At 38.5% G+C, this 12075-nt stretch overlaps 1 protein-coding gene across 6 annotated transcripts in view; it reads right to left on the reverse strand.

Moving 5' to 3' along the window:
- LOC150095552 (uncharacterized) overlaps positions 1–12075 on the reverse strand; it is a 486687-nt gene that overhangs the window by 73379 nt on the left and 401233 nt on the right. For all 6 annotated transcript variants that reach the window (XM_090410226.1, XM_090410229.1, XM_090410228.1 and 3 more), the window contains one exon: positions 7303–7475. In XM_090410226.1, coding sequence (XP_090266352.1) covers positions 7303–7475 — 173 coding nt within the window. The remainder of the gene's footprint in view (positions 1–7302; positions 7476–12075) is intronic.

The following is a 12075-nucleotide window of genomic DNA, read 5'->3' on the forward strand; positions in this document are numbered from 1 at the left end:
TTAATCACCAAACGGAAACCTTGACAGGGGGTCCCAAGGAGAGGAATACTTCTGCACAACCTGTAAGTACTTAAAGTGCATTAAATCGGCTATCTTTCCAATTCTAAATCAGCCACATGTAAGCACTCATTATGCCTACCATATGCAGTAAAGATGGCGGCAACAAAAGTCAACAGCGAACGAGCACCCCATGCCTTGCCAGCACAATGCCATTGATCGCCGCCGACAAACCTGTTACGTGCAGCAACTGCAAAACTGGTGTCACAGATAGAAAAAATGGTATATTCTGCGAGTTCCATTGCCAATGGCTGCACACATCCTGCACCAAAACAGACGAATCTGAGCAAAATCTATTTATCGAACTTAACCGTTTTTTTGTTCACTGTGCCTCACTTTGGTAAAACAATTTTGGAACATAGTTTGTGTTGAAAACCTCAAACAGAGCATCCAATGCTTTGAACAAAACTTTTACCTTCAAAATATGTGCAGTGGAAGCTAAGCTTGAACAAATTGACAACCAGCACAACACAAGCTCACCTTTGCCTGTGAATAAACACCATGATCTAATCGCATCAATGGTAAATGATTTGATGGAAGCCAAAAACAAAAATTTCAACGGCATTATTTTGAACTTTCCGACGGGAAATGGAAAATCATTAAAAGAGGACATTAACAAATTGGCTGAAGAATGCAACATCGATTCTAAGAATGTCATCAGGTGCCATCGTTTCGGGCCTATAAATAAAAGAAAGTACGGAACGAACTTTCCACGTCTAGTAAAAGTGACTTGCAGCATGTCGACAAGCACATCAAAACTAATAACAACAATCAACAACAAGTTCAAAGACACTTGACCCCAATTGCGCATACGTGCTTGACCATATTTAACATTTGCACAAAGGGAACAAGGATGCCAGCTTGTCAGCAAAGAAGACAACTCGAAGAAAAATGTCAAAATGGTGACAACAGTTGGATCATTGACTACAGACAAGTTGAACTGGTACAAAAACCAAGTGATGTCACTAGCAGCCACCATGCAGGCACTGCATAGGAAATGTGCAAGATCCTTGCAGTCAAACATATGACTTACAAAACCCTACATATCCACTTCACCAGCATCTGTGGCCTAAACTACAACCTTAATAGTGTCCACTACCTCCTTCAGTCTATTAATCCCACCTACTTTTTCTGGCAGAAACTCAAATCTCACCTCCTCCTTCCCCAGAACTATTTATCTCAACCTTCCAAACTAAACACTCTTTAAGAACTTTCGTCCCAAGGGTGGTGTCTGCACATACGTCTGCGCTGACATACCTTGAGAGAGAGAGAGCACCCAACCTAGACCTTTGGTTGAAAATATCCCTTCACTACTCAGTCAAATTCATACACTGTCTCTATCGCTCCCTCAACCACTCTGAGCTCTTTAATTTCCTCTCCATGAATATTAATTTTCTCCAATCCCACTTTCCCAACAGCAAAATTACCTCCTAGGAGATTTTAATGTCCATAACACCAGCTGGCTTTCCTCCTCCAATTGTACAGATCTTGCAGGCAGTGGTGCTGAAACATTTACCATTACTAACAACCCCACACAACTTGTTCATATGCCAACCAGAATAGCCTCCACAACTTCTATGCCACATTTCCATGGTTGGACTGTTGCTTCCGGCCTTCCAACCAAAACATATGCACCGAACTTATTACAAAAGTAATCCTCACTGGCATGGAAACATACATTCCACACACTACTCTGAACTGCCATTCCCTAATTAAACCCTGGTTTTCCAGGGTTTAGTTAGGGAATGGCAGTTTCCTAACTAAACCCTGACATACCATAACTGGCTGAAATCAAGAACCTCATCCTCCTTTAGAGCTTATACCGAAGCCCGAAGTAAATGCAAAAAAAAGCAATCAATAGTTTCAAAACGGAGTTCGAAAGAGAAAAAAGCAGCCTGTCCAAATGACAACCAAGCCTTTTGGCCTCTCACCAAAGCAATTGGCCATAACTTCTGCCAAACACTATTCCCACCCTTATCATATCCCAGATGGCTCTATTGTATCATCACCCACAGAAAAAGTCAATCTTCTGGCTTCACACTTTGCTTCCAATGCATGCATAACTGATGATGGTAAATGTTTCCCAACCATTCCAGACACCCAACATACAATGCCCCCTATAGCCTTTTGCCAGGATGAGATCAGAAAAATACTGTCCAAATTAGACACAAAGAAGTCTCCTGGCCCTGATGGCATTCCCCAATTGTCCTGAAAGTTTGCACACCAGAACTGACTCCGATCCTATGTCACCTATATATTGGGTTGTTGCAAATGAAATGGCCATTGAATGACTGTCAGGTTTCTACTGGTTGCTGAAGAAAGCAAGCGCTGAGGTATATGCAAATTTTTTATGTCATGTGACAGCATCACACATGGGTGATGCAACTGTAGTATTTGTTTCATTCAACGAGCATTAAACATTGAATACTACCGACATCAAGTCAATCATGGAATCCAGTCAATTAAGGTTGCTATACCTTTACGAGTTCAAATTGGGAAATTCTGCAGTGAAAACATCAATAAAGCATTCGGTGGAGGAACAACTAACGAGAGATCCACTTGGTGTTGGTTTGCAAAATTTCACTCAGGAGATTTGAGGCTACAAACTGAACCCTGCGGCCATCATCCTTCCTCCATTGATTCGAATGAATTAAAATATTTAATCGAATCAGATCCACGACAAACTGTACGAGAGAGATCACCCAGACACTAAATGTACACTTCTCAACTGTTTCACAGCACTTGGCAATAATAGGAAAAGTAAGAAAGCTCGACAAGTGGGTGCCTCACAAACTCACTGATGAAAACAAGGCATGGCCTTTGGAAGTGTGCTCTTCTCTCTTGAGAAGTAAAGAAGAAAGGTTCCTGCAACGAATTGTGACTGTGGATGAGAAGTGGATATTCTACTACAATCATACACGTTTGATGCAGTGGTTGGGAGTGAAAGACACTCCAGGAAGGACTCCAAATGCACCTCTGAATCCAGTGAAGATGTTTACTGTATGGTGGTCTTCTGCTGGTGTTATTCCTTCCACGAGATGAAACGATAAATGCAGCTCGATATTGTACAGATGTGCAGCAAATGCATGACAAATTGTGCCTTAAGCAACCAGCACTTAGCACTTGTGAATAGACATGGAGTTCTATTGCTTCAGGATAACGCCCAACCACATACAGCAGTGTCAACCATACAGCAAATCAACAATTTGGGATATATACGAAATTGTGCCTCATCCTCCATACTCTCCTGACATTTCCCCAACAGATTACCATGTCTTCCAGCACTTGAGCCATTTTTTGTCCAAGAAATGCTTTGCCAATGACGCATCAATTTATCGGGCAGTGGAGGACTTCATCACTTCCAGAGACACTGATTTTTACAAATGTGGTATAAATGACCTTGCCACATGTTGGCAACAATGCATTGATTACTTTGATTAAACAGGTATTCTTCTTTTTATTCTCTTCTTTTTCAATCGTCCTTAAAATTGGCCATTTCATTTGAAACAACCCAATATACTCTCTTACTCCACTGGAATCTATCCCATACACTGGGCCTTTATTCAACCCATTCCCAAGAAGGGTGACAAGTCACTGCCGTCCATCGCCCTATCTCACTTACCTCAGTCCTGTCTAAAGTAATGGAAAAAATCATCAATTCCCAACTCTTACACTACCTTGAAGACACCCATCTAATAAACAACTGCAGTATGGATCCATCACTGCCGATCAACAGGGGATCTGCTCACATATGTCACCCATCTCTGGTCAAATGCCATGGAGAAGTTTTACGAATCTCAAGTGGTTGCACTTGATATTTCCAAAGCCTTTGACCGGGTCACAAAGGCTTAAGCGAACTACCATCATTTGGTCTGATCCAGGACTTCTGTAGTTGGATTACCAGCTTTCTTTCTGGATGCACACTGTGTGTGATGATGGATGGCTCGCTATCCTCTCACCATTCAATTAATGCTGGGGTTCCACAAGGTTCTGTCCTCTCACCAACCCTCTTCCTGCTATATATCAACGACCTACTTTAGTTGACGTCCACCCAATACACAGTTTTGCAGATGACATTACACTCCTTGTTTTCATTTGATAAACCTTACCCTACACAACTCACCTCAACCTACAGAACATCAACCACCCCCACCTTCAATTCTGATCTCCAAGCCATCCTTACAATGGGGTCCAGATAACCTCATAAATTTCGCTAATAAAACCCAGTTCTGTCCTATTTCCCATTAAAAAGAACCATTTTTTCCCAGTATTCTTTTTGACGATACCCAAATTCCCAGGCAGTTTGAGATCTCTTCTTGGAGTTACCCTCACATCGAACCTCTCTGGCATAAACACATCACAACTATTGCATTCTCAGCTTCAAAAAACTAGGATTTCTCTTTTACTCAAGATGTTACTTCACCCCTGAACAGCTGTTAACATTATATAAATCACAAATCCACCCAGTTATTGAATACTGTTCCTACATATGGGGTGGGGCATCTAAAAGCTCCCTCAAAATGCTTGCCTCAATACAGAGGAGAGCAATTAGTGACTTATTAATGACACATCTATTAACAACTCTCTCCTCCCACTTTTGCACAGACGTTTGGTTTCTGCAATATGCATATTTTACAAATATTTCCATGGGAAATGCTCATCTGAAATAACATCAATAATTCCTCCACTCAATACTAAGCTCGCTGGAACACATACACTGCTGCTCAACATCCCTTCACAGTACACCTAGAAACAAACAGAAAAAGTTTCTTATCCTCCTCCTTCATCCCTGCAACTGCTGCAGTGTGGAAAACTCTCCCCCATTCTGGGTTTCCCAAGGAATACAATTTATAGTCATTTAAATCAAATGTAAACAAGTTCCTCCTCTCCCAATCTCTTGTGTATGGGCACAACATAAAAAACAAAAAAAATACACATGCAGCAAATGACTTTCTTCTTTCAAGATATCAATCTGACAACCAATCTACTCTGTCATGTGGCAATCTATCAAAGGTGTTTGAAAAATCTAAATAAATATAATAAATTTACTTTAATCCTTTATCCAAGTGTCAGCAAACAAAGTTTGCGCCTGAAAGTATTTTCAGGACTGGGGTAAGGTGGTATGACACCGGCCAACTTGTTGCAAAGGTGGAGCTAGCTTGCTCCACCTTTGCAATGAGATGCCCAGTGTTGTGCCACCTTACCCCAGTCCTGAAGATACTTTCAGGCGCAAACTTTATTTGCTCACACTTGGATAAAGGATTAAACTAAATTTATTATAGTCTAACCAAGCGAAAAATAAACTTTCAAAATCTAAATAAACTATTATTTGAACATGACTCTCCTTTCTTCAATGCATTCATGACATTGTTATAGTATATGAGCTGGTAAAACAAGACATTCATTTAACAAAGGTATACTGACCATCACATAGAATATTGCTGTTATTAACCCAATTCTGTATTCATGTGCTTGCCAGCTTCTCAAATGCCTTAAGTTACCCCAACTCGACACACACACAGACAGATTTGTAATTTGTAGCCTCAATCTCATAATCATCTTTGTGAAGCAGAACAACCTACTTTGCACTCTCCTCCGGAATTCAACTGCAAGACTTGTTAAACAAGTGTGCCAAGGCTGATACACACCCTAGAATATTCATTTCAGACATGCAGTGATATGTCGTCAAGTCCTACTGCCTTATTAACATAAAGTATACTTAACCTGATGTTACTAAATGAGTTTTTAATGACACTTGTGACAAAGTAAAGATTCTAGGACTGTCCTTCCCTATGTAAGGAACAGTCCTAGCTCTGTGTTTAAGTGTTTTGAGAATGCTGCACTGTTATGATGAACGGCAGTGCAATTGCTTACATAACCAGTCATACTACCATCCATCCCAATGGCTATAAACAAACAATATACTACATGTCCCTCCCCCCTCTCCAATACACACACACACACACACACACACACACACACACACGCACACACACGCACACAAAGATCAAATAAAACTATTTCCATCCCCTATATCTGGGTATATATTTGAAGCTTTTCATATTACTTTGAAACCACATATCCAGCTACCAACCTTCACCTGTTTCTGAAGGATCAGATTTATCCTCTTAATACATAAGGATACATCCAGGAGTGAGTGCATAAGGTTCTTTGTACCTACAACTTGGCCTACTCAGAACATACCTCGGACAACATAAAAACTACATTGATGATTATCTGTATGGCAATACATCTTCAAGCAAGATTACATGGAAGATTATTAAACACTCCCCTAATCTCAGTAAATAAAGCCGCATTCATTTGTCAAATATATGGGAGACTCATCATTCTAAGACCACATTTGATACAACTTCTCTCAATTAACTTCATTTTTATCCAGGCTCTAGAGGTAGGGATCCCAGACGTCCCGTAAAATATGGGATCGTCCCGTTGTCCCGAGAAAACTCTTCGGGACAGCTTTTTGTCCTGTATTTTAGAGTTCAAGACTGAATAACAAAATCGATGAGTTACAATTTCTATTCTATTAAAAACATCGCTCTCTGTCATTACAGGGAACTGTAGATGTGTTGTTATTTTTCAAAGCGAGTGATGGCAACACTCATCACTCGCCTTGAGACACTCAACACTCATTTTGTATCTATAATAGTAAGAAAAACCATTTGAATGCAACTTAAAGTGGCTTAATGAAAATATGCAGCCTAACAATTGGATTTACTATTTGTTTACTTATACTTAGTAAAATGTGTGCATAGTAAACCTTACCACGCACACACTTGAAAGTTAGAATCATTTTGTAAGACTGGCTGCGCATACTAAACTTTCACCCTCAGTCATGTGTCCCATATTTTTTCCCAATGTATCTGAGATCCCTATCTAGAGGGCACCTTTATAGGATATTTATACAGGTTACAATCTGAATTATTTTTGGAACAGTCTAATTGCGACAATCACAATATAGCCAAGTGCTACGTGTTTTATCACAGATGTAATTGTGCTCTGAAGATGAGATGCTGGTTTGAATTCGAAATCCAGCAAAATATTAGTAACTCAATAAATTATTTATTTTGTTTCTCTAGTGGTGTTTATACTGTGAAGCATTGTTATGGATAATTACTAACACCTAAGCCCATCATTATGTTTACAAATAATATTACTGTCATAAAATTTGTGATTTCAGGATATATTTATATTATTATTTCTATATTAGGAATAAAAACGTCATACCAAACTGCCAGAACACTTTCTCAATGGCTTTTCATGTAAGGCTTGAACTTTTAAGAAGCCTATATGGACTTCAGGTAGTATATAAGACTTGGTAATCCAAAAAGCATCATCTGGGGCGTGAGAATTTCCTGAAGATGCACACCATGTCAGTGATCTGAACTTCTTGAGTATATCTGTATGTCAAAAACATTACATGAAAAAAAAAAAGTGTTCAGCAACTAAAGATTTTTAATTTAAACTTCATTTATAATTTAAAATATTTTGGGAAAATTTGAAAAAAATTGCTAATAATAATGGAAAATACCTGTTGGATTTCTGCTCAGACCATGGACTGGTTATGTTCCAGCATAAAAATGTGCACAAATTCACATGGAGAGAAGAGGGTAACAATAAGAAAAGTCTCATTGAATATGTTATAGTGACGTTTTCTCCCTGGTTGCAGGACGCTAGAGTGTTCAGAGGATTTGAAATTGGAAGTATTCACCATTTAGTCTTGAGCAGGATAAAATTGAATTTCATATTGAAAAGAACATGTAAGAAAGTTTTAAAGCAAATAAAAGTTGAGCAGCTCTCAGATGTGAACTGTAAAATAAAATAGACAAACATTATTCAAGAAAAAATTAAAGAGTTTGAGAACAGGAACCAAACCTTGCAGATTCAGCGGCAAGCCTTGAAGAAAATATTGATTGATTCACCCAGAGAGGCATGTGGTGAGGTTATCTGCAAGGATAAAAAAATCAAAACTCCATAGTGGACACAGGAAGTTAAAGAGACAGTGAAGGAAAAAAAGAAAGCATATCAAAAGTTCCTGGTTAATAAGTCAGCTTGTGCTCTTAGAGAATACAGAGACAACTGTAAGAAAGCTAAATACTGTGTAAAACTGCCTAAACAAAAGTCATGGGATGACTTTGGCAAGAACATAGAAAATAAATATCAAGAAGGTGGCAAGATATTATGGAGGAAAGAGTTCTGTAAAAGGAATCAGGGATGATAACAGTGATATGAAAACTACAAAAAATGATATCCTTGAGGTATGGAGTAATTACTTTGAAAAACTGCTAAATGAAACAATCACTGATGACAGCACAGTGGTAAAACACAACAAACAGACATGAAATCAAAAAACAAGATGTGGTTATGAGACCATAGGTTCTTTAATTAATACATATATTAGTATAATCCTGACTACTAGTTTCGCTAGTGACCGTCTAGCTTTGTCAAGGCTCGAACGGTACATACAAAAAAAATGAGAGAATACAGAAACATTGCTAACTGTTAGGCAGTTAAGTTTGAACATATGCATGACAATGCGTGCATGTGTTGAAAAGCTTCAGTCAGTATCATGGATACGTGTTGTATGCACACGCGTTACATGATTTTTCGCATATTGTAGTTCCATTAAACTGAGTGAGTTGATTAAGTTTTCCATATATCTTTCAGTATTGGCACCCTGATTTCTGTTGAGGTTGTTACCCGTTCTTAATACCACTGACGCTTCCTTGAAAATTCTGTAACCGTAAGCATCATCTAAATAAGGCATACAGCTATTTTCCCAGTCAATTGCATATTTGGAAGTAGAAAAGTGATGTGCTAAGCCTGAGGATTGACATCCCCAACATGCTCCTTCTGTCTGATTTCCAGGCTTCTTGAAGTTTGCCCAATATATGAAAGATTGCACGTACATGGAATTCTATAAACATCTAGATATTTGAAAAATGGTACACTGTCTTTAGGAGATCTTAATACTTGTCTGATGGTAGTAGTTGGCTTAAATACCACTCTGATGTTGCGAGATTTTAACATTCTCGCTAATCTTGAAGAGACTGAATCAACATAAGGGATGACTACTGTTGAAGCGTACTGGGCGACTGTTCCTTGTTGCTGGAGGTTGTCTTTATAAAGGAATTTGTTGATGATGTTTGCAGGAAAACCATTCTGCAATAGTGTTATAGCAATTTGAGAAAGTTCTGTCTGTACCTCTTCTTCGTCTGAAATAAACGTTTTGGCTCTGTTCCATAACATGTGAATGATGCTATGTTTTTGTGATCTATGATGGTTAGAAGAATAATGTAAATAACGTCCAGTATCTGTAGGTTTTCTGTATATGGAAAGTTTAAAATTATTCTCCTGCCTTTTCACCAGCGTGTCTAGAAAGGGGGAGTTGTCTGTTTTTTTTTCAACTTCTAGAGTAAATTTAATTTTGTTTTGCAGTGAGTTTATTCTCTCTAAAAACATCTTTAGGTTTTCCATGTTTTCATTCCAAATGATGAACATATCATCAACGTATCTCCACCATATCGATTTTTTTTTCACTTTGTTAGACTATAATAAGTTTAGTTTTATCCTTTATCCAAGTGTGAACAAACAAAGTTTACGCCTGAAAGTATCTTCAGGACTGGGGTAAGGTAGTGCAACACCAGGAAACTCATTGCAAAGGTGGAGAAAGCTCTCATCACTCCTATCTCAGTATCTCCCATAATGCAAAGCACATCTCCTTATGGATATGTGTAATGCTATGCATTAAGGCAAGGGCCACTACCCATACCGGTTTCGACCTTTATTGAGGTCTCGTCAGTGTGTTTACTCACACTTGGACAAAGGATAAAACTAAACTTATTATAGTCTAACGAAGTGAAAAATAAACTCTCAACATCTTTCTCTGAATCTGGAGTAATTTAATAATAGGGTTGCACACCCTTTGGCAACTCCTATAGGTTAGGATGACCTCTCATTGCTTCTACCTTTGTATCTTCACTACTGGGCCTGGCTCCCACTGACGAGACCTCAATAAAGGTCGAAACCAGTATGGGTAGTGGCCCTTGCCTTAATGCATAGCATTACACATATCCGCAAGGAGATGTGCTTTGCATTATGGGAGATACTGAGATAGGAGTGATGAGAGCTTTCTCCACCTTTGCAACGAGTTGCCTGGTGTTGCACTACCTTACCCCAGTCCTGAAGATATTTTCAGGTGCAAACTTTGTTTGCTCACACTTGGATAAAGGATAAAACTAAACTTATTATAAGATCTGATAATGTTGGAGTCTTGAAAGGATTTGGAGAAAAACTGTAGACAGGAAGTTAGTAATGATGCAAGTTTTTCACATAGTACTATCGTGTCCTGTACACCCCTTGAGGGTACATGTCAGGAATTTGATGGTGATGATGAGGGGTGTCCAAAACATTGTTTGCCAGTCCTGACTTACCATGATGACAGTAGTGCATATATTGCTTAGTCTTTCATGGTAGAAGTTAAGAGATCTTCCTGTCTGTCCTTTTGGCTAAGTGCATAAAGTATTTCATGCCTAAACTTAGCCTACTACAGAGAGAGAGAGAGAGAGAGAGAGAGATATAAAAGGATTAAAACACTCACCTTCAAAGTGTTTATAATTAGAACTGAGGTTATAAGGCAAGCATATGTGTTCTCTGGCTAGTCTGTCCATTTTGACGGATGAAAAACCCTGTCACATTTACAGTCTGGCTGATTTATTTTCAGCTGAAGAGTCCATACAAAGGTTCCTTGCATCCTAGATGGTATTTAAGCTCAAATGAAAGGCAAAAGTAACAGTGTCTTCATGACTAGAATATATGTATTATTATTCAGGACCTCTATGGAGTCACAAGACTTATCATGGGAAGTCCATTCTAAACAACACAAAGTCTATCATGCTACTCCTTAAACTCGTTCACTGTTTATGCTTGCTCGCTCTCTCTCTCTCTCTCACTCTCTCTACCCTATCAGACAATGCAATCCATGATCCAACCACCTTAGGGAATTCTTCTTGAAGAAGAAGAATTCCCTAATGTCAACCCTGCGACTCTCTCTCTTCTATATATTCTCTTTCCTTCTATCTCCCAAACTATGCGGTCCACATTCCCCCAGTCTATCCTCATAACTAACACTGTACAGTCCTGATATCATTTTTATTATCACCTCTATACTCTTTCCAAGGTTAATTTACCCCCCTTCAAATCCTGAGGACCAAATCTGAGTAGAATAAGTCCAGGTGTGGTCATCAGGGCTTTATAAAGCCCTGATGACCACACCTGGACTCATTATCATTCTTTTATTGCTACCAATCATCATCCGTATTGCAGCAATCCTTCACGACTTTTGCAGTGGTGAAGGTAACCCTTTTGCAATGTGTCCCCCTAAACTTCAAGTTTCTATCAATTATTATCACAAGGTCTCTAGCCTCCTCCACTTCTTCTTCTAGTACATTTCCCCCAGCAGAGCATGCAGCCTACCATTAATGGTTACCAAACTTTAAGACTTTACATTTAGTTGAAACCAACCTTGTTCATTTGCCCGTGCGGCCAGCTTACTGAAATCCTTATGAAAAGCTACTACATCTGCACTATTACTAATAATCCTTCCCAACTTTACATCATCTGCAAACAAATGAATACCCCCCCCCCCACACACACACAATGTTCTGGAAATTTAGGAGTGATTATCATCAAAGAATAAATATCATCCTTGACATCACAATATCAGCATTTTGCAATTTACAGTGTAAATACATTAATAATAATCAATCGAGATGGTTCACCAGCAACAGTATATTAGCCTATATGAATTATCATATGGAATCTTTAAGTTCTTAATTAAAGACACATAATTAAATAATAATTATAAATATTATTTAATAATAATATTAGAGATTATTATTAATCTCTAATATTATGCCAATATACCACACTTATTATTGGATGAATTTTATTCAGATTTCGTATCTCAAACTCTTACAAAAAAAAGTTTTTCAGTTCGAC

This window comes from Typopeltis vanoorti, chromosome 20 (genome assembly GCF_054136105.1).
Source record: "Typopeltis vanoorti isolate ZY-2024b chromosome 20, IOZ_Tvanoo_1.0, whole genome shotgun sequence".
In the NCBI taxonomy this organism is placed as follows: Eukaryota; Metazoa; Arthropoda; class Arachnida; order Uropygi; family Thelyphonidae; genus Typopeltis; species Typopeltis vanoorti.